General features: G+C 50.1%; 1 protein-coding gene across 1 annotated transcript in view; it reads left to right on the top strand.

Annotated features, from left to right (window-relative positions):
• Positions 1–23,458, top strand: part of DAPK2 (death associated protein kinase 2) — a gene marked incomplete at both ends in the record, with an annotated part of 117,422 nt that overhangs the window by 84,902 nt on the left and 9,062 nt on the right. The window contains 5 exons of the mRNA XM_079701257.1: positions 6,434–6,563; positions 12,078–12,126; positions 12,841–12,867; positions 15,684–15,836; positions 16,841–16,886. Coding sequence (XP_079557383.1) covers positions 6,434–6,563; positions 12,078–12,126; positions 12,841–12,867; positions 15,684–15,836; positions 16,841–16,886 — 405 coding nt within the window. The remainder of the gene's footprint in view (positions 1–6,433; positions 6,564–12,077; positions 12,127–12,840; positions 12,868–15,683; positions 15,837–16,840; positions 16,887–23,458) is intronic.

Below are 23,458 nucleotides of genomic sequence, written 5' to 3'. Positions count from 1 at the left end.
CTGCTGAGCTGAGCAGCCTCACCTGGTGATGGACAGGCCATGCAGGCACCTGGAGAGGGTCAGCAGGGCCGAGGGTCAGCAGACTTGGGCTCTGCTCTTTGCTTAGTATCCTTGGCAATTTCTTGACCTCTCTGGGCAGCTCTGCAGCATGAAGGGACTGAACGGTCTCTGAGGTCCCTTGCAACCCCAACATTGTGAGTCTGGGGGTGAAACGGGATGGTGAGAAGGAAGCAGAAGATGAGTGGGGGAGGAGGCAGGTCTGCAAAGGGCATGTTCTTCAGATTCAGCGGGCATTCAGTAAAGTTACCAGGGATGACTGTTGTCACTGCTGCATCCCTGAAAGGAGAGAGCAAACATAGCCACCCTGCTCTGAAATCTCCTTGGGCACCGCTCCTTATGTGGACCATCTCCCTGAATTGTCAGGACACTGTATGCCTTGGTAGGTGTTCCCATTTTGCAGATGGGGAAACCAAGGCTCCAGGAGGTCCAATGACTTTGCCCAGGTTTCACTGTGAGAGGTAGAGGTGGAATTTGAACCCAGGCCTGACTCTAAGCTCTGGTCTTTGGCACCTTACTTCATAGATCCCCTGAGGCTGCCTTCATCCTGCAGGGACTCTTAGACATGCTGTACCAGGCCATTACGGATCACCTGACAAGGTCCCCCCTGGAGGATTAGCTTCCAGATGGCACCATAGTAGGTGCCTCAGGCCAGATCCACTGGGCTGCTGAAGGGCACATTGGTCCACAGCTGTCTGCCTGATGGGCTGAGTTGGTGGCTTTATTTTAACAGGTGGGGAAAATTTCACCTCCTGGTGGCTATGCCATGGGCCCTGGGCTCGGCAGTGGCAGCAACTATGGAAATGTGATCCCTTCCTCCAGCCATGCTTTGGAGGTGACGTGGGTGTGTGGGTGAAGTATTTGGTTGAAGTAAATAAAGCTGGAGGAGAATGACAGGACTGAGGGAGTGTGGATGGGCTCGCACTATCCCAAGGGCAGTCTGCTCTTCTTTCCTGCCCTGGAACCAGGAGACCTGAGGCTTTGTGGTCCTGCCTTGGGGCCCAGAGGAGTGGGAATTGGCCCAGCCAGCTTGGAAGATGCACCTACCACCTGGCAGCTACAGGGCCTAGAGCTTGAAGAGGCTTTGGCTGTCATCCAGGGTCTATTTTGGAGTTGGGAGTCAGAGGCCCAGAGAGAGGAAGTAGCCTGCTTAAGCTCACACAGCCTTGGGTGGTGGAGTTGAAATTGGAATTTCCCAATACCCAGGCCTGGGCTCTTTTCCACCACCCTACCCTGTTTGGGGAGCGGGGAAGCGAAGAAACTTAGACCAAACCCTTGGGGGAACTGCCTCTTTGCTGCCCTCAGACCACCCTTCAGACCTTCCCTGAGTCCCTTTTCCCTCTTGATCCAGCCCTATACCAGCGCTGTGGGGCGGCGTGCTCTCGGGCTCCCCTAGTGGTCGAGGGCCTCCATGGCGCAGAAAGGGAAGAGCCACTAGCCCTCAATTCCTTCAGTTCACATCAGCAAATTGTTATGAAACATGCAGGATGCAAGACACCATAGGGGATGCCAGGAACCTTAAAACTGGTTGAAATTTTCCCAAGGAGGCTACCACCCAGGAAAGCTGCATCACGATACGAGAGACAGCCTGCAACTAGGGCCACTCACTCGTAAGCATGTTCGGTGCTGAGGGGGTTAGAGCACAAGGTCAAGGGCTGCTTCATTGAAAAGCAAGGGAATAAAAGGGGGCAGAGTTAGGGGATAGGCTCTGAAAGTGTGAGGAAGAGTGGGAAGGGCATTCTAGGTAAGAGGAAGAGCCAGAGTAAAGGATGGAATAGAGATGTCGTCCTGGGCCTGGTAATGCTCATCCTGAGGGGATATAGGACAGGTGCAGGCAAGTGATGGGCAGTGAGGCTGGAAAGCACAGAGCCTCAGATGCCTCAAATATCAGGCAGGGCATTTGGACTTTCTCTGGTGGTCAGTAGGACCACTGAAGATATTTAACCAAATAGGGTGCTGTGGTGGAGAGAGCAGGAGCTGGACTTCCCAGGAAGCTCATCCTGACTCTGCCATTATGAGCTGTTGGACCTTGGGTGCATGTTTTATCATTCTAAGCCTCTGTTTCCTCATCTGTGGAATGGGGTTGATAATAGTACCTACCACTCAGGGTGGCTGCAAGGATGACATAGAGCACTAGCGCAATGCCTGCCTTGGTAGATGTGCAGTAAATGTCAGTCCCTGGGGGCTTCCCTGGTGGCGCAGTGGTTGAGAGTCCGCCTGCCGATGCAGGGGATACGGGTTCGTGCCCCGGTCTGGGAAGATCCCACATGCCGCGGAGCGGCTGGGCCCGTGAGCCATGGCCGCTGGGCCTGCGCGTCCGGAGCCTGTGCTCTGCAGCGGGAGTGGCCACAACAGTGAGAGGCCCGCGTACTGCAAAAAAAAAAAAAAAAAAAAAAAAAATGTCAGTCCCTGCCTTGTTTCCTTGCCTCCTCAGATTATTACTGGAGGTTGGGATAGCAAGAAGGAAGCCTTGCCGAAAGTCGGAGAAGCTGCAGTTATGGGGTCCAGATCCCCTGGCCAGCCTAGAATCTCCTTGGTAGCATGGGCAGGAAGTAGGAAGCATTGGTGGCGGGGAGCCTGTGACCTCTGTGTACTCCCAGTCAGGGCTGGTCTGAGCTGAAGGTGCATCTGGTCCAAATGATCCAACTTGTGAGAAGTGAGTGAGGTGGGGACAAGGACCCAGGTCTCCACCACCTAGCAGAGCATTCTTGGGGCCACCTCCCAGCCTGAAACCCCTAGACCCCCATCACTTTATGCAGACCTATCTTGGGACTCCCTTTGACAGGACCTCTGTTTTCTCACTGAAATGAGGAGGTTCAGCCCAGGAGGTCCTGACGCTCCTTTCTGAGTCCCTGGACACAGCACGAGGGCCAGGCCAAGGGCGGGGCTTGGGGCTGCTCACCAGGGTGAAAGCATCACAGGAAGAAAGGCATCCTGGGATGGGAAACAGGTGTCGGGGCAGGAAAATAGCTGTGCCTGAATCAGGGTGCGAATTTGCCCCAGGCTGCCAGGCCCAAGCTGCATTCCCACATCTTCCTGGGATAGATTCCCAGGACCCTTGAGAAGCAGGGAAGGGGGACCATTTAGTCTAGTGCTTAGGAGCACAGGCTTTGGAGTCGGACAGAAAGAGGTTAAACTCTCTGGTCCATGAGTCAGTATTTTTTCAGTTTTGGTTTCTTTTCCTAAGAAAGAGGAATGATAAACACCCACCGTATAAGGTAATGAGAGGGTCGATGAGGTATAAAGTATGTCATGTGCCTGGTTAGCACTGGACCTGCACATTATAGGGATTTACTAAATGGCGCCTGTCTTCACTCGGGGAACATTTACTGAGCACCTGGTGGATGTCAGGCTCTATGCTAACCTTTGGGTAGTTGATAGGAGTTAAAACCTCGGGAAGCTCTTAGCCCAGTGGGGCAGACAGGTCAGTAAACTGACAAGCTCGAGGCAGTGGGAAAAGTACTGAAGTAGGGGAGGTGCCGGGTTTGATGGGAACTGGGGAAGTGGCGGGTGTGGGCAGCAGCGGGAGGCTTTCTGGAGGAGGTACTATTTTTGCTGAAATGTGAATGTGAATTAGCCAGGTTGGGGGTAGGGACAGTGCAGGGAGAGTGTCCCACGCAGGGGAGCAGTCACCTGCTGTGTGATAGGTTCTTGGGGTGGGGCAAGGGACAGATGGGACAGGTGAGAAAACGTGGCCTTGCACAGAGGTTCTCACAAGCCAGTGGAGAGGCTGTTTCCCCGGACTGTGGGCCACCGAGATGAGAGGATGGGAGGCAAGGACGCTTCTCACTTCTTAGGGAGAATCTCCTGGGATTCTCCCGGGGATTCTCCAGGAATGCCTGGGAGAAACCTGCCTCCCATTGTTCCTCCTTCCTTCCTGTGGGGTCCCTGCCCCCCGTCCCTACTGCCCCCCAGTCCTGGGGACCACCAGGGCTAGTGTGTCTGCCTCTGTCCACTGCGGCTCCCAGCCCTGTTCAGCGGGTCTTGGATGGTGGTCAGGAGGACCCGGACCGGGCCCCTCAGCCCCAGGGAGAAGCCTCAGGGCCGTTCCCAGGAAGAGAGAAGTTCCCAAAAGGTGGCTGATGAACGTGGTGGAATGGAGGGAGGAGAAGCCCCCTGCTCAGGAGATGGTGGGCAGCGGGGAGGGTGCAGCTCACCACATGGGGTGCCAGGATGTTTGGGGTCCCTGGGCAGCCACCGGAGGGCCGGGTCAGGGCACTGGAGGGGGCCCTCAGCCTGCATCCTGTGTCCTGACCTCCCCCTGCCCTCACTCTCCTTTCTGCAGAGTGTAAGGAACCGCCCTGCCTTGGGAAAGGACTTTGACACAGTTTCAAAATGAGTTGAGAGAAATCTCCAGAGGGGGAAAAGAATAAACACGCTTTTAAAATGCAAAAGGAAACATATTATATATATATTTTTTAAAAGGATAAAAAAGGAGGGATTCTTCATCCAACTCACTTGAGTGAAAGTTTCCAGCCACTGTGAAGTGAGGTCACAGAGACCAGGGACCCGGGAAGTTCGGGATGGGGACACCTGGGCTGTCTTCAACGCAGATTCAGAATCAGTTCAGCCAACTTTTAGGGCCACCCTCCACCTGCCCCCCTCTGAGCTCTGCGCTGCAGGGGCGGAGGTGCAAAGACCTGAATCCTCCCTCCAGCTGAGGGTCCAGTAGGGCATCAAGGACAGACATCGAGGACTGTCAGACAAGAGAGAGTGTGACAACTGTCATAGCAGAAAGGTTCCAGTGAGCATGAAGGGGCCCCGGGGGAGGGAGGGTTCACATCCGTGGATGGGGGGAGAAGGCTCAGTGCTGCTGAGGAAAGGTTTCAAGGAAGAGGTGGACAGAGTTAGACTTTGAAGCCTGGCTAGGATTTCAGTGGGCTGAGACTGAGCAGAGGCTTTCCAGGGAGAGCAGATGTTGAAAGCAAAAGTGCAAGGTGGGAAATTCTCCAGTACTTTGAGAAACAGGGACATTCAGTTTTCTTAAACACTTATTTATTTACCTATCTGTTGATTTAAAACCTCTCTATTGAGATTTATATGTCACCTAGCATGTAATTCACCCATTTAAAGTCTACAATTTACAAAGTTGCACAACTAACACTGCAATCAATTTTAAAACATTTTCATCACCCCCGAAAGAAACCCCGTATCTATTAGCAGTCACTCCCCAATCCCCTAGTCCTAGGCAACTCCTCATCTACTCTGTTTCTGTGGATTTGCCTATTCTGGATATCTTATATAAATGTAGTCATATAATCTGTGGTTTTTGGTGACTGATCTTTCACTTAGCACCATGTTTTCAAGGTTCATCCATGGTGTAGCATGTATCAGTACGTCATTCCTTTTTATTTTTTTCTCCGCCTTCATTCCTTTTTATGGCTGAATAGTATTCTACTGTATGGATATACCACATTTTGTTTACCTACTCATCAGTTGATGGACATTTGCGTGGCTTCCACTTTGGGACTATTATGAATATGCTACTGTGAACTTTTGTGTAGATGTGTGTTTTCAAGGCATTCCATTTCGAATGGGATCTAGGATGGTCCTGGTGAGGAACAGCAGGGAAGAAGATGAATCAGAGGGACTGCTCACCCACTGAGTGCTCTGTGTGGTTGGGTGGGAGTGAGAGAGCTGGGCTCAGGATCCTGTTCTAGCCTCCCTGGGAGCCTGGGCTGAGTGAGGTCAGGGCAGGGCTGTCCCCCCACCTACATACACCCCCACTATTGTGTTAGATCTGGCAGCTGTTTTACTGGGCTGGGAATAGTCTGGGCAGCTGGTATTTTCCCTGGAAATTAGGTGTTTTTTTCCTGTGCCCCACCGAGGGCCAATGTTAGTTAAACACATCGAGAAGTGTGAGCCACACCGTTAGTCTAGAGGAGGGGAGTGTTGTCCACAGGAAGCTGACCGGCCAGGGGAAAGAGGTGGTCAGGAAGAGGGAGGTTAATAAGCCATGTGTAAAGTGAGGCTACGTTGCAGTGCCCCTCCCCACCCACATACACCCAGAGAGGCAGTGGTTTTGTTTACAGGAAATGCTGCAAGTATCTCCCTGGCCCCATTTGACAGATGGGGAAACAGAGGCACTGCATTAAAGGGATCTGCCGTTCAGAGACAGAAACAGGATTAAAGCCAGAGTCTGGTTCTGCTGTCAGCAGCAGGTTTGGTAAAACCCGGGCCTTGCCCTTGGCGTTGTGGCTGTTTTTGAGTTCACAGGAGAAGACTGAGGACACAAAAACAAGAAAGTGTTTATGCTGTTTTGGTTTCCCAAAAAAGAACACCAAACCCCACCCCAAAACCAAAGCAAAAACATAAAATAGGGCTTTAATTACCATCTTTTCTTTTATCCCTTTTCTTTTCTTTTTTTGTTCTCCAGCCAGAAAACATTATGTTGTTGGACAAGAATATTCCCATTCCACACATCAAGCTGATTGACTTTGGCCTGGCTCATGAAATAGAAGATGGAGTTGAATTTAAGAACATTTTTGGGACGCCAGAATTTGTTGGTGAGTTTTAGGCCTGTTTCTCTCCCAACTGAGAATCTGGGATCAAGAGGTAGAGAAATCCCAGTAGCAAGCCCTGCATCTGGGGCTGTGGCCTGTGGGCTGAGAGATGATGCCTTGGAGACCCCCTAGAAATCTAATGGGTAGGGAAGGAAGTGTCTCACTGGCCTCTGGATGAGGGTCCAGGTGCTGGCTTTGAGTGCCCAATGGGGCAGTGAGAGGCCAGGTGGGGCTAGAGGCCTTTGCAGAGTTAAATCCTCCCAGAGCTGGCTCTACTGCCTGCTCTTAGAAGAGATTATGAACATTTAAAATTACCTCACCCTCTTGCATTCCCATAAACTCATCCTTTTCTGGAGTAGCTTTTGATTTCCTGAAAAAGAGAAGGGAAATCATCTGCCAGATGCCAGATTCACCTGCTTGCCTCTCCTGTGTGCCTGGCCTTCATTCACGCACAGGAGGCCCAGCTCCAGCAGAGCCCTGGCGGCTCTGTCTTCCCTCTGTGTCTCTCAGCCTTGGCCCAGGCCTGGTGGGACTTGCACCACAGGTCAGGGGGAGGGGGGATGGTCATAAAGAAACAGCTTTGCAGAGGGGAAAGGAATGAGAGTTCAGAACCAACACCTCTCTGCTTTGGGAGTTGGAGTGGTCTTAGAGATGGAGGGAGGGAATGGTCTCCTCAAAGCCTGGGGGCTCAAACTTCTGACCACAGTCTAATCAAAAAGGAAGATGGGTTGCGTCAGAACATCCACCCTGATAGATTTTCAGGCCACACATAGCAGCTCTGCAGCCACTGTGGAATGAAACTACAGAGGCCCCACAGACCCCCTGGCAGGGAAACCTTGCTGTGTGCCAGGCACTATGCCTGGCGCTCTACAGGCATTGTCTAAATTAATCCTTATAGGATCTAATGAAGCAGATTTAAAATATCTTCTCCATCAAGTGCCTTGTTTAAGGCAAAACAACCGGTAGGTGGTAGAGCAGAGATTCAAAAACAGATACATCCAACATCAAAGCCTGTGCTTTTTCCATTAGACCATGTTGTCTCTATAAGAAGACCTTGCCCTCAAGGAGCGTACAATTTAGTTTTGGAAACAAGACATCAAACCATCAAAGAAGAGTGCTGAAAGGATGTTTTCAGATCACCTGATCTAGTTTAAATGTGGACTTGGAGAGCTAGGGGATTTTACTTAAGGTCAACCAATGGTTATTCTCCACCTACTATATGACAGATATTAGATACTGGGGACACAGTGATGGTAAGAAGCCACACTCAGACTGGCACACCGAGGGTCACACAGTGAGTTGGTGGCAGGGCCAACTTGAACCTGGGGTGCAGGTGTCTAGCCTCAAACTTCGTCCAGGATAGCAGTTGCTACCCGCCATTCACATATGTGGTAAAAATGCATGTTTATTTAAGTTCATACCAAGTGTTGAATGATAATAAAAGGTTCAACTAGAAATTCAGGGCAGTCATGGAAGAGGTGACACAAGACAGGATGTGGTTAAGTGTAAAGGGAGTGATATAGACAGCTCTGAAAGACTGTTCAGACAAAATATCCACTCTCACAAGGTCAGTGGGATCAGTCCTGGCCTTGAGTCAGTGAGGGACAAAGTGCTGTCATTGTGGGTGTGGGAGGATCTAAGGGGGGTCGGGAAGGAGCCAGGGTAGAGGAGGTGCACGTCCTGGGTTCAGAGGTACCACAGCAGGGGTGAAGGGCCAGAATGAGTGCATTTATCAAGGACCATTCACTGTCCACTCTAGATGGATCAGAGGGTTCACACGGGCTGGCAGTGTCAGTGGGATATTGATGGGCGGAGCCAGACTGTGGAGGGTTTTTCCCAGTGGTATACTGGTAAATGTCTAACAACCAGGTCTCAAAACAAAACAGAATACAACTCTAATTAGGTTGAATAGCATCTGCCAATTTCAACCTACCAACATGTTGTCCCTGAATTCAGAGTTGGGCAAGGATGCACACAGTTGACTCTTGTGAGCCAGTGTGACACAGCTCCAGCCCAGAACTGGTCTTATTTGCACCTTACAGATATAAAGGGTGGTTTCTCTAAGCCCCTGACCAAATTATCATGACTTCCTTTTCCCAAGACCCCTGAACACAGGTTATAACCACTCTTCCCTATTCCCACCATTCTTTGAAATTTTAACCTGAGACCAGGGTTAAAAAGTGTCAGCTTCTTGGAGTGTGGTGGACCAGGTCTTCCAAAAGGTCCTCTCACTACAAAACTGGATTCTTGAGAAAAATATTATTTTTCATGCAATTCTGGACTCACAGGAAGTAAGATAAATCTTTTTTTTTTTTTTTTTTTGCGGTATGGGGGCCTCTCACTGTTGTGGCCTCTCCCGTTGCGGAGCACAGGCTCCGGACACGCAGGCTCAGCAGCCATGGCTCATGGGCCCAGCCGCTCCGCAGCATGTGGTATCTTCCCGGACCGGGGCACGAACCCGTGTCCCCTGCATCGGCAGGCAGACTCTCAACCACTGCACCACCGGGGAAGCCCCAAGATAAATCTTTAAGTGTAGTAACTCCTTCAGCATCACCTGTCCTACCTTGAAAATCGAGTGAAATGAATGTAGAGCTGGAGCTTTGAGCAACAAGAATATTCAATAGGAGGACCTCTCCTAAAGGCAAGTATACATATCAGCATTTATCAGAGACTAGCAAGATTTAGATGTTCAAGGATGTAGGATATTAAAATTATCAGATGTTGACTATAAAATAAATGGAATATATATAGAAATAACAGGTAGGCTCACAAGAATGAGCAGGCAACAAGAGATTCAAAAACGACCAGGCAGGTTTTTAAAAGAACCAGATAGAACTTTAAGAAATTCAATATATACTCATTGAAATTTAAAACTCAGTGGATGGGGCAAACAGCAGATTATACACAGCTGAGGAGAGAATTAAAGAATTGGAAGACTGAGCTGGAAAAAATCATCTAGAATACCACAGAGTGACAAAGATATAGAAATATTAAAGAGAGGATAAGTGGAATAAGTTTAAAATAAGAAGCCTAAAACAGGTCTATTTGGATTCCCGGAGGAGGGAATAAAGACAATACAGGAGCAATATCTGAATAGAACGACTGAGAATTTTCAGAACTAATGTAAAAACATGCATCCCCAGATACAGAAAGGACAATGTATATCAATCAGAAAAAAAATCTATACCTAGACACATTATAGTTAAAGTATAGGGCACCAGATACAAAGAGACGATCTTAAAAATCAGCCAGAGAGAAAAGACAGGTTACCTACAAAAAACAAAAATAAACAAACAAAAACCAATAACCGGACTGACAGCATACTTCTGAAAACAACAATGGAAACCAATGTCCAATAGAATATAATCTCCAAACAGCTGAGGAAAAATAAAAACCCCATAATTGTGGAGAAATTATATTTCAAGAATGAAGGTAAGAGATTCAGAAAAACAAAAAAAAGAACAACAACAAAAAAGACAAAACAATAAAAACAGTTAACCTCCAGCAGACCTTCATTAGTGGAACTTCTAAAAGATGTACTTCTGAATTAAGGAAAATGGCTCTGAAGGGAGTTCTCAATGCAAGAAGTAATAGGAGCAAAGAAATCAGTAAAACATTAGGCAAATATAATTATTTTCTTTCCTAAATAATGATAACGATGATGCTGATGATGAAGCTTTAATTGTAGGACTGAAAAAAAGAACTAGAAACTGAAGAAAATAATGTTAGCTAGGACAGAGTACTTGAAATTAGTGTTCTAAGTTTCTTGTATTGTTAGAGGAGGGTCAAAATATTGAATTATGTTAGAATTTATTTGATATTCATAGTAAAGTCTCAGGGGTAGCCATTACAAAAATAGAAGCTGGGGAAAAAAACAATAAGAAAATGAACAAAAAGCGAGTTAAAAAAAAGACAAGAAAGAAGATGAAAAGCACAGATGAAAATGGACAAACAAAACCACCTGAAGGACAGAAATGAGTGTGTATGTATATCGAGCAGATGAGCACTAGAAAGTGAGCTGTGCTCCTCAAACTCTCCATGGTGAACCACTTGAAAAAAAAAAAAGTCTATCCTGGGCTGCTTGTTCAGTAAGATACAATAAAAATAAATTCCTAGAAAAGTGATCACAGTTTGAGTGTCACAGCAATGTCAAATTGCTATGCAAGTCTCTAAATGCTTACTGTCAATTTCTGTACATATCTTGTCAGGACCAGTGACAGTCTGCAGACTGTTTGCCTGCAGACTGCACTTTGAATATCACTGTTCTAGAGAAAGTCTTTCATGTGTGTCTCAGGAGACAGGTACAAAAAAGTTCATAGCAATGTTTTTCCAATAAAAGATAATAATATAATACAATAATAAAAGAAGTGGAAACCATCCAAATGATCACCAAGAGAATGACTAGAAGATGATCTATATTCACACAATGGACTATTATATAGCACTGAAGATGAAAAACCATGGATGAACATTCAATGAATGCTAGAAGCATCATGTTGAGTGGGGGGAAAAAAAGTCAAGTGACAGTAGATCACATGCAGTATGGCATCATTTTTAGGAAGCTGAAAAATAAGACAGGAGAGTGGTTCCCTGCATCTGGGAGGGTGGGTGGGGGGCACATCCTATAGATGCAGAGGTTTTGATATTATTCTAGGTGAACAAACTTAGCCTTTCCCACTCCCCACCTTTTTCCATTCATGGTTAAAAAGTCTCAGTCCCTCTCCCTTCTCTAGTTATCATTCTCTCTTTCTTCTCTATTTCATCACCAAGCTTTTTTAAAGAGTCACCTGCACCCTTATCTCCACTGCCCACACTCAGCACTCTCTGGGCACTGCAGTGAGTGTGAAATTCAACACTTGCTTTCCAGGGCTTATGGGCTTGATCACCAGGCACCATTGGGTCCTCTTCTGTCCCAGGTAGAGTCTTCTTTCCTAGACTCCGCACCTTCTCCTGGTCATGGCAGCATTCGCACGGCTCCTGTTTCTGCCTGTGTGATGGCTCTGGTCCACCACACCCCCACCTCCAATACCCAGCCTGTTCCTGGGCATCTTCCTCTGGATGCCCCTCGGGCACCACAGGCTCATCACCTCAGTGGCCACCAGAATGTCCTCCTGCTCCTCAGGTGGGAGTTGCCCTCTTTCAGACAGACTCAGAGGAGTGTGGATTCCCTCTCTGCCTCCTTTTCTCCTCCGTCACCTTCCAGCGCTGACCTGACTGGTTTCCAGCAGAGGGTTCTAAAGCAGGCTTTGTTCTAGGCCCCACTGTCCCCTCCCGCATCTTCCTCTCTCCACCCTCCTCTTCCTTTTCCAGGAGTCCCTTTGTCCCGTCTTCCTCACTATCAGGATAAAAGGCAACTCCCTTCCTCAAAATCCTTAGACCCAGATTAACCCCATCTGCCTCTCTGATTTTCCTTACTGAGGATTCAGGATGGAGACATTTGGCACCAAATTTCCTAAAATTCCTTACGATCTTCTCATTTTCATACCCCTGCTGACTCTTCAACATGGCTTCTTTCAGCTCCAGAAATTGTGAACTATGAGCCCCTGGGCCTGGAGGCTGACATGTGGTAAGTTGTACAGGCCGCCTAGGTGGCCCAGACCCTGGCTCTGGCTGACATCCCCCTGGACCGTGAAAACCTCTTCCTTCACACTGACCTTTCAGAGCCTCTGGCTGCTCTGGGTGTGCTGGACCTGCGGCCACTTAGCACACGGCCGAGGCAGAGAACAAGGGGAGAGGTGAGGCTGGAGGTGCAGGCTCACCCGAGGCCTGCTGCAGCCACGATACAGATGATAGTGACGGTAGCTCATTCCATCAGTCAGCCAAGTGATCACCTGCAGCCTCATGTTCTAGGTGCTGTGCTGGGCCGGGGGATACTGCAGTGATGGATTCTCTGCACAGATGGGGCTTATTTCATGTGAACTACGCTTTACAGTTGGCTAAGCAGCTTGATCACGTGGTTTTCTAAAATCATCCCAGCGGTCCTGTGAGGTAGTTGTCATTACCCTCATTTTAAGAGGAGAAAGAGGCTCAGAGGTGATCATGGCAGCCTGCATGTGCAGGAGTCTGATCTTGAACCTGGGTCCTTGGACTCAATGTCCAGAGCTTGATGACTCCAAAGAAGTCCCAGGCTGCTGCTGAAGAGTGGAGTGGGGAGGGGCATGGGACTTAAGAGGGCATCCAGGGGCTGCCATGAAAGGGCCCTCAGAACCATGTGGGGAGTCCCTTGCTGGTCTGGGATGACAGCCACGCAGCCCTGACTTGACTGTTCTTTGTTTTACAGGAGCATCGGCGTCATCACCTACATCCTGTGAGTATCACTGATCCCGGGGCTCTCTGACCCAGCTCAGATCCAGGGGGAGCGGGGGGATGAGAGGGGGCAGGCAGACAGACAGACGGGCATTTCCTGAGTGCCCACCATGACCAGATGTGTTAGAGCCACACAGCAAACCTGAGGCTAAGTGCTCTCAGCTCCATTTCATACATTTGACCCTGGGCTTGGGGTTGGGCAGGAACCCAGGAGACCAGCCTGCAGCCCTCCATCCTGCACAGACTGTGTCTGCATCCCTCCTGTGGTCGGGGAGCCACCGCTCAGCCTCACCCAGACCCAGGTTTCCTGTGAAAATGTCAGTTTTCACTCCGAAGCCTTGGGACAGCCCTCAAGCTGCCATGCCCTTCCTGACCCTGCCTCTTCTTTCTCTGCCTTTTCCCCTGCCTTTCTCAAGATCCCTTTTCCTCTCACATTCTCTCTCTTCCCTTTTCCCCAGAGTCTCTCTTTCCTGTCACTGAAGTATTAAGTGCTTAAGCAGAGATTTCCTGCATCGGGTAGTGGACCTGTCACTTTCCATCTCTGTCGCCTGGGGCAGAGACTTAATCTCTGGGCCTGTTTTTCTCATCAGAAAAGTAGAAATCACAAACTTCCTGCCATGGGTGTGTTGTGAGGGTTAAATAAGCAGACGTGCAAACTTCCCGGCACTGCTCAGACACGGACACGGCTGATTAGTTGGTGTTCATTTCATCAGTACTCCCCAACTGTTTCCTCTCACAGCACTTCTGGAAAATGGTATTTTTATGGCACTCTGGGTAAGAGGCAGCCCACAGCCAGAGAGGATGAAGGATGGGGCACCAGCACTCAACTCTCTCAACATCCCTGTAAAGCATCCCTCTGGCTCCCCTTGGACTGGGAGCTCTGTGCGATGTGGTAGACACCTCCCGCCGCCCGCCCATCCTGTCCCCCGAGCTGCAGCAGAGGGTCTCAACCCTGGCTGCACACCAGACCTTTCAATATCTACTGTGGCCCAGGCCCCACTCCAGATCTATGAAATCAGAATCGCTAGGAGTGGGGTCTAGGCATCAGTATTTTTTAAAAGCCCTGGAGGAATTTGAAGGAGGAATTTGCAGAGAGAAAGAATTTGCTGCATTGCTGTATAGTTCCAGACTAGAGCCAGAATATTCAGATGTTGACTCTTGACACCTTGATATCTTCAGAACTCTGGTTTCCATATTAAAAGAGTATGGAATTCCAGTGTCTCCAGGGCACACAATCTTCTTGTAGCTCATTGAATTCCGTACAGGTTATTGACTGCCTGCTCCATGGTGGGCACTGTGCCAGGCACTCAGGATACTACATGAAGGAAAATCAGTCCTGCTTGCCTGGAGCTCCCTGTGTGCGTGGGAGACACCGGACGGCGAACTCTTACCCAGTGGGACCAAGGTTATCCTTTAGGTATGAACATGGCTTTGTGAGACACAGATGGGAGAGCCACTGGTTTGCTGGGACCGCAGAAGGTTTAATGGGGGAGGGGGAGACGGAGACAGAGAAGAGAGAGAGATTGATTTGAACTGGGCTAGAAGGAATGAGATGAATTCTCCCGGTGGAAAGGGAAGGAAGCGCTGTCCCAGCTGAGGAAGGGAGCAGTGAGCTTGCTAAGTGTGGTGAAATATATGGAGTGTGTGGACCAACTTCTGATGCCTTGCTCAGGAGTTCAGATGTGATTCTATAGAAAACAGGGAGTCATAGAGGGTTCTTTGTGTGCTAACAATGACAATAATAATGGCCATCAATTCCAGAGTTCTTAGTATGGGCCAGGATTGCATGGAACGGTCTCTATATATTTATTCTTCAACATTTTATATATATTTATTCACAACGGTTATGTGAGGTGGAGACTTTCATTTTCTTCAGTTTACAGATGAGGGAACTGCAGCTCAGAGAGGTTGAGTAACTCTCCTAGGTTCATACATGAGTGGCAGAGCTGGGATTCAAATCCAGGAGGGAAACATCAGATTTTTTTCCAGGGTGCCTTGCTTTCACTATCCCAAGAAAGTGTCAGTGGGGATAGGGATGACCTTTAAGAGGTATTTAGGAAATGGAACCAATAGAAATGGTGAGGGAATGGGAGGAAGAGTCAAAGATGCTGTGTTTCTAGCTTGGGTACGTTCATGAAGTGACATCATTAATCAAGGCAGGGAGCGCATGGAGGGTTAGGGTAGGGCGCAGGGACCTCTGGGACAGTGGCACATCTGGAACATGAGTCAGGAGACAGTAGATTCAAGAGTCACTATTTGAACAACACAGACCCTGCAGGGGACCATCACTCACCCTTCCAGTCCCTAACGGCCCATCTATTGCCACACCTCTCTGGCTTTGCTCAAGCTGCTCCCTTAGCCTAGAAGACCCTCCAACTCCTTCTGTGACTGCTGACAGCCTCTTCATTCTTCAGGACACAACTGATGCAAATGTCAGCTCTCCCATGAAGCCTGCTCTGGGCCTCCCCTCTGTCCTGTGCCCCCACAGCCCTTTTTCTGGCCTTCTGTTTTATTCTGTGCTCGGCTGGAGATTATGAAGAGCCAGGTCTCTGTATTTGTCTCCCCTCCTCTTTCGAGTCCCTTGAAGACACGGTTTCTCTCTATCACAGGTACTTCTCTCTGTCACAGGAGCTCCATAAAGTGTATTGAATTGGACTCATTTGAAAAGATGCTGACCGGCCCCCCCCCAGAGGGGGCAGCAGGGTTGCGGGGAGCCTCCCATGCCCACGCAGCAGTACGAGTCAGGGTTCCCTGAGTTCGTCACCCCCACTTTCATCTGCTTTCCCACGGTCACGTGTTTCCTCTCTGTGTGCCCAGCCTCAGTGGAGCATCCCCTTTTTTGGGAGACACGAAGCAGGAAACACTGGCAAATATCACAGCAGTGAGTTACAACTTTGATGAGGAGTTCTTCAGCCAGACCAGCGAGCTGGCCAAGGACTTCATTCGGAAGCTTCTGGTTAAAGAGACCCGGTAAGAGGACAGAGAAAGGCACTGGCTTCTCAGGTACTGACCCTCTCCTGCCACCTCTCCCAAAGACATGTCCGTCTGTCCCTGCTTTGCCATGGGCTATCATCGACCATTGTGGTCTAATCTGGGCAGGTGCTGAGGAGTGTGGACTGGTCAAGACTTGGCATTCATCTTGTTTCCTCAAGTCGTTCTGGTTTCTTTTCCTGCTGAAATGCAAATAACTGTGTGTGTGTGTGTGTGTGTGTGTGTATAAGTCAGCCTGGGTTTCTCCAGGGCTCATCATCTTTTGCAGTCTGTCCCAAAGGCACCTGGAACTAGGATTCAGAAAGGAAAGTGGCAGGGTTTTCAAGTCAGTTCAGGATGGGAGTGGGCGAAAGTGGGCCCAGAGGGGTCGGAACAGTGGGAGAATAGGAGACCTGCTAATCCCACACCTTCTGCAGGGCCCAGGGTGAGCCCCGTGGCTGTGAGATCAAAGAAGGAGATGGGCAAGGACTTGTAGGGTGCTGGGTGCCCAGAGCACGGCCTAGATGAGGCAGGGGTAAGGTCCACAGACTTTAGAAGACCAGAGGCAGAGCGGGGCCCTCTAAAGTGCAGGGGCCCGATTTCCTTATTGAAGATCAGCGCTAGGTGGGATGGGATCACCCTGCATGGGTACAGAGCAGGGAAGGGCAGAGAGTGGATCTGGGAGGCAAACAGGAAAACAGAGACCAAAGGTTTTGCAGTGGAGAGCATTTATGACTCTTCCATAGTGTGGTGTTGGCCCCTTCAACTCTGGGACCAAAGATGAGGGTTTATGTGATGTCATTTTATTGAGGTGTCTTCCTGGAGCACTTTCTCTGGAATGCAGTGAATGCAGCCAGTTCCCCATCCACCTCTGCATCCCTTATTATTCTAGTTTGATGGCAGTGGTTGAAGAATGCCAAAAAGGAGGTCTAAGAAGAGTGAGAATGGAGACTGTTGCTCTCAGCTTCTCATGGATCATCACTGTTTTCTGATCCTCGTTGCAGGAAACGGCTCACGATCCAAGAGGCTCTCAGACACCCCTGGATCACGGTAAGGGCACAGTGATGAATTCCAGTGAGCAGTTCCCTGCTCTGTCGCCAGGGCTGCCTGGGGCGGCCGGATGCAGGGGACCTATGGAAAGGCCTTTGCTTGAAACACTGACCCTCAAGCACAGACGAAAGCTAGTTGGGGGCTTCCAAGGGTCTGGGCTTGTTCAAATAGGTCAACAAGTTTAAGTTTCTATTTCACGTGTTCAGGTGACTTATGAAATGAAACCTTCACAAATGTCAGTTGAACTCCTTGTTCTTTGGGCCCATCTTACAAAGGGTTCTTTGTCAGAGGACATGTCCCTGTCATTCTCAAAGCAGAAATCAGGACTCCTCAGTTGTAGAGAGAGATCAGTGACAGGTAAAAACCTCCACTTTGTAACCAGGGCTCCTTGTTTCTGACTTTCGAAGTTCTGAGTAAAGGATGACACTCAAACTGGTCACTGGCTTCCTCAGGCCCCTGGAGACTCCAGGGAATGGGGCCCTGAGGTGGAGGCCTGCTGGGAGGGAGAGGCAGCCACTCCTTAGGGCAGCTTCATTCTCTCTGGGGAGGGTGGGGACACAAAGGTGACTCCCTGCCTAACCCGCCTTGTAACTGGGCTTCCAGCTGCTGGGTTTTCAGAGGGCCTTGCCGTCTAGGAACAGTAAAGTGCTGGTGAAAAGCACTTTGGCGGGATAGGAATCAGGAGAGTGGGATTCTGGCCCTAGTTCTGCTGACTGATGAGATGTGTGCCCCCAGGGATGTCACCAGACTTCCCAGTCACTGAAATTGTTAAATGGGAGAGCTGGCAAGGATGATCTGAGGGTGCAGATGAGAAGGGGCCGGAGGCCCACGGGAGATGGAGAGCAGGGAGGGCTGGAGTGCTCTGGAGAAGGCCAGGTGCATCTGCTTGTTGAAGGATGGGGAAGGCCGGGGGCCCTCCAGGTTTGGGCCCAGACCACAGAGCTAGGGAGTCTGGTGGGCTGCCTCCTAGCTCAGCTTGCCGGGTGTTGCCAAGGCCCAGGGAGCCCACCAGCCATGAGGGAGAGAAGCCCCCAGCTTCCCCCCATCAGCCATGGCCTTGTATGCTTCCGCCCTTGAGTGGATGCCTGCAGAATCCTGGCTCTAGCCTGCTTGTCTGTGCGAGCACCCTTAAATGCTATGCGTGTGGAGACCCTCTCTAATGGCCGTGGACCACCCTGCCCTGGAATGAGTGTGCAGGCAGCACCCGTCCTCCTCGACCTGACCTTTCTTACGGTCTGTGTGGGTGATCATTCCGCCCTGGTCCTCCCGTGGCCTGGCGCATGCAGTGAATGCAAAGAGGCTGCTTGCGTGCCATCCGCCTGCACCTTGGACTGCCCTTGGAGCAGACGTCAAAGTAACTCTGGCCCTTCTGTCTAAACACCCCCTAGTCCAAAGGAGAGATCAGAACCCCTGAACAGTGCAAGGCAGAGCCCGCCCAGTTGAAGACCGAGCGCCTGAGAGAGTACACCCTCAAATGCCACTCAAGCATGCCCCCCGACAACACCTATGTCAACTTCGAGCGTTTTGCCTGTGTGGTCGAGGACGTGGCTCGGGTGGACCAGGGATGCCGGGCCCTGGCGGGGGCCCGTGACACCATCCAGGACGATGTGGAGACCTTGGTCTCCATCTACAATGAGAAGGAGGCTTGGTACCGGAAGGAGAGTGAGAGAGCCCGGCACGACCTGTCCCAGCTCAGGTACGAGTTCCGCAAAGTAGAGTCCTCGAAGAAGCTCCTGCGAGAGGACATCCGGGCCACAGGGTCCCGCCTCGGGAGCACAGCCAGGAAACTGGACCATCTGCAGGCGCAGTTTGAAGCCCTGGGGCAGGAGCTCTTGGCAGACTTACAGTGGCTCCAGGAACTGGTGGGCGGCTTCCAGCTGGAGAGTGGGAGCGTGGACAGCCCCAGCTCCGTGTGTTGCCAGGACTCCAGTGAGTGCCTAGGGGAGCTGCTCAACAGATCACGCAGTGAGGAAGTCTAGGCCAGCTTGAAGCTCTGAGCACCAGAATCGAGTCAGGAGTGCATCCTGGATGGTTTGCTGAAGCCTGTTCCCAACTGCCCTGCCAGGGCATCGACTAGAATTCTCCTGCAGGGGTGTGTGTCTGTAGCATAGCCTTCCACCCCCTTCCCAGAATCCAGAATCACGGAGGGGCTAGCTAGTTATCCATTCTGTACCTCCTCTCACCAGCCTGGTTTTCTGGGAGGGTGGCTGGCAGGGCAGCTAAGCTGTTAAAACGATTGAGGATGAACACCCCTCAGTGTACCCTCCTACAGAGGGAGGACGGCTGGCCCTGGAGAGATACTTGATAACTGATTTGTGATAATGGATTTGTTCACATCTCACTTCCTGCCTTATAGATTGCAGGTCTTGGGTAATATTCTAGTTAACTAGGGATAACAGTCAGTTGGCTTGGTGCTTTCCTGCTGCTGAAGGAGGGATTCTGAATGCACAGAGAAAAGATTACTTTTCATTTATATTGACTTTTCACTTACCAAGCATTTGTGGCTTTGATCCTTAAAGGAACCTGTGAGACAGGAAGGTAAGTGGTATTATTATTGTTGTTACTATCATTTCCATGTAACTGAAGAGGAAATTGACCTCAAGAGGGAAAATGACTTAAGTTCATTCATAGCTAGTTGATACGGATGAAACAGAAACCCAGGATGCCCGGCTCTATAAGATGAAGTATATGGGAAGAAACAGGCTTTACTGTAAAAATTCACGTTAATATTAAAGTTCAGATCCCAGAGGTAAAGTAAGCATTTTCATGTGTTTTTGCCAAGTCAGGTGGAAGCCTTATACCTTTAGGCAATTGTACTAAGAAGTGTGTGTAGAAGGCACGCAGTTTATCATTCCCATGCAGCTGTGTCCCTGTCTGAAGATCACCTGCAGAATAGGAGGGGAGGGGCAGCATCTCGCCCTTCTCCACTTCCCGCCTCTGGCTAAGGGCTCCAATCTTGTGTTGGGAATGAAGGCCAGAAAGGACTCAGCAAGCAGGTTCCTTTTCTCATGTCCCTAAGGTCTGAACAGGGTGGACATTAAGATTGGGGGGCCCAAGGCTCAGTGCTCCCTTCCTGACCTCAAGCTGTGCGCACCCCTCCCTGAGGACTGGATCATCTTGTCTCCCTTTTCCCGGAGGAGGGGCCAGCCAACTAGCTCACGGAGAAGGAGTGTGGAGTGTGGGCCCAGTGCTGTGCTAGAAGCTTGGGGGTGAGGGAACAGATCGTATCATTTCAAAGTGCCTTCACAGACTCACAAACCCCCTGTCAGATAGGTGGGGTAGGTGTTATTCCCAATTTGGAGCTGAGGAAACAGAGAGGATGTGATTTGCCCAAGGTCACAATAGTGGCAAAAGTGGAGACCTTCTGATGATGTCCGTTGCTCTTTCTGCTTCCCCTAACTGCCCCAGTCTCCAAGAGTTTACTCTCTGCTGTGGGGCAGGTTACACCAAGACACATCCATCTATGCATTCACAAAGAATTTTTAAGCACCTGTCTACTGCCAGGCATTCAGCCTGGCCCCAGGGATACAATGTTGAGTGAAAACAGGCATGTTTCCTGCCTTCACGAAGTTTGCGGTCCAGTAACGGATTCCAACATTCATCAAGAACATTCTACAAAGGTAGAACTGCAGCTGGGACCAGTGCGATGAAAGAGAAGGATGCAGCACTGCAGGAGCCCGCAGTGGGGGATGATCTAGTCATCCCTGAGGTGATGATGCTGGAGCTGAGATCAGCTAAGCAAACCAGGGAGAAGGTAGTGCTCCCCACAGAGCTGTCATGCCAGGGCTCTGTGCTGGGAGGGGGCCTGGGGGCTGAAATTGCTCAGACAGAAAGAAAGCTGGAGGGGAGAGAATAGCGTATGGTGTGGATGTGGCTGGAGAGAAGACAGGACCAGCAGGGCTTTGCTGTATTAAAGAGCTCTGCCTTCATCCCAAGAGTCATGGGGAGCCATGATGGGTGCCGGGCAGTCAACAGCCTGACGTGCTGGCGGGGGCAGGGATGCCCAGTGAGCAGTACAGATGGGGAGTGGTTTAGAATGAGGCATGAGATTGTGATCCCATGAAACCATGTCTTTAAAATCCTACCTCTAATTCTATTTGCATGCTGGATCACTTCAAATATCATATATAACATTTGTAACAGAAACTTTTTTCATCAACTGTAAGAAAGCATATTTTCATCAAATGTAAATGCATCATTATTTTATGACCCCAAAATAAAGAAAAAAAAGCCCAGGATGGGAAGTCCAATAGGAGACTCCACATACAAAGCTGGGACACCCTCACTGAAAGGGTAAATGGGAAATAAAGCCACCAGGCAGGAAGGGGAGGCAAGGGAACGTGTGTGTCTCAACCTTGACACTGGGTAGAGGGATGGGAAAATCCTCCACTGAGAATAGGAGTCCCAGGTCCATGGTACTCGTGCAGGTTTTGCTTTCTGCATTTGCACAATCAGTGGGATCCAAAAGAACCTCAAAACAAGTGAATAAACAAAACAACAACAACAAAACAAAAACAAAAGGACCTCGAGCAGAGAATCTAACATCAAATGGTTTGAGGCTGGGTGGCCCCAATGGCTGGCAGAATCAGTGTGGTCATCTTCCGGAACACCTGCCTTCACTTCAGACCGACAGTAAGGATATGATGCCATCGTTTGGGAGTTAAGTCCTGATTTCAGAGATCCAAAAATGTGCATCTTGGAATCAATGGAAGATGGCAAAGCCCTGTTCCCTAAACCCTGTCTGGAAGAACTGATACAAAAGACCCATCTACGAGCTCTCCAAGAACTTTCCTGCCCTGTTACAGGACATGATGTGCCCATTTGGCATAAGGCACTGCAAAGATTAAAGGTCCCTTTGGCCAAGTCCACAGGTTTCCTAAAGAAAGGAAGCCCCTGATTGAGCAACTCAGGGCAAACTTTCTTGTGAAGGTCGAAATAAAATGCAATGAAGTAGTAAGATGTGGATGATGATTTGAATTAAGGAGACTGGGAAAAGGGAGAGAGAAGTGGTTATTTTAGAATCCTGGCATCAGCTTCACACTGTCCATACTGGGGGGTCCTCAGGCATGAGCCACCCGACACCCTCTTTTTACAGGATTTTACAGGACAGGATTTGTCTAGAGTCCCCCAGCCAGTCAGCCCCAGAGCTGGGGTCAGAACCCTAAGTGGTTTTCCTCACAGTAGTGGAATCGTCTTCTCTGTGTTCATGTCCAGTCGTGGGTAACAACTTGTCATTTAGATGTTTTATGAACAGACTCTTTTATGTACTAAGTGTTTCCAAAGACAAAGTGAAGTGAAGTGAAAAATGCCCCCCAAGTCTTTCCGGGAAATCAGAGGAGATTGTGACCTTCCTCTGTCACCTGGTTGGTCCAACTCCCATCACCCTTTGGCAGCAGAACCTGATGCCAAGGGGAGCCCAAGGAAGCCTGTGGAATGCCCAGCCAGAGGACCTGCTAGATTCCTCCCCACACGCCCACAGCTGGCATTTTAACAGAGACATCAAGGACAGGGCAGGGCCGGGCCGACGGTGGCGGTATGGAGTGTTTCGTTGGTACCTAGACGGATGAAGACCTGGGGGGCGCCGCTCTGTGGCCCGGCCCATCTCCCGTCACAGAGGATCCTTTCATTCACCAGGCTGTGAGTGAAAGGTCAGCCTCTGTGCTCTGGGCAAATGCCATCCTGGGGAGTGCAGGGTGTGCGTGTGACATCTTCCTGAATAGCGATTCCCAAGGAGGTTGGAGAGTCGGTGCCTGGGGAAGGCAGCAGTCTGTCCCTGCTCTGAGGTAGAGGCATGTCTCACACGATTACCCTTTTGCGTGGGGAAGGGTGGAGATGGCGTGATAACATGGTAACCGGTGATTCTGCAGATGCAGGATGCTGGCAGTGAAGGGATGGAGCAGAGTCATAACGGTAGGAGAAGCCAGAGTCTCCTCTGCGAACCCCTTCCCCGTACCAGCCACCCACCTCTCCAGGTGATCTTGAAGTTGGCGACTGCCCACCTCACTCCATCAGGCAGGGCTGTGGGCCCTTGTGGGAGGTGGCTGGGTGCTCAGCCCCCACCCCCACTGGCAGCCTCTGTACATGTCTGTGGAACTGAATGGCCTTTTCTGCTTTGTCTGCGAAACTCTTGGCCTGTGGAGAAGATTCTTTGCCCTGGAGAGGAGACCCAGCAGTGGGCATATTTGAGGAGCAGAAGAGGCCAGTTCATTGAACAAACACTGACTGTGCTCTGGCTCTGGAGGGAGGTGACAGATAAGGACAAGACAACCCCTGAATAGAAGACTCAGTGTTTGGGACAGATGGGGCCCCAACCAACTGGGAGGTGAGGAAGGCCATGGTGAGTGAGAAAACAGGGGTACCTAATATTCCAGAAAACAGGAGGGAGACGAACTCTGACTGAGGAAGGGTAAGAGGGGTGGCAGAGGGCAGAAACATTCTCGGGGGGGGGGGGTGGTCTTGCCCCCAACACTCCCCTCCAAGCTGTAGCCTTGTGGGGAAGGTACCAGGCAGAATTTGGAGGGATATGGGGATGAGCCCAGCTTGGTGTCAGGAACGTGGAGCTGTCAAATGGA

Source organism: Hyperoodon ampullatus, assembly GCF_949752795.1.
Source record: "Hyperoodon ampullatus genome assembly, chromosome: 3".
Lineage (NCBI taxonomy): Eukaryota > Metazoa > Chordata > Mammalia > Artiodactyla > Ziphiidae > Hyperoodon > Hyperoodon ampullatus.
This window is presented reverse-complemented; position numbering and strand designations above follow the sequence as displayed.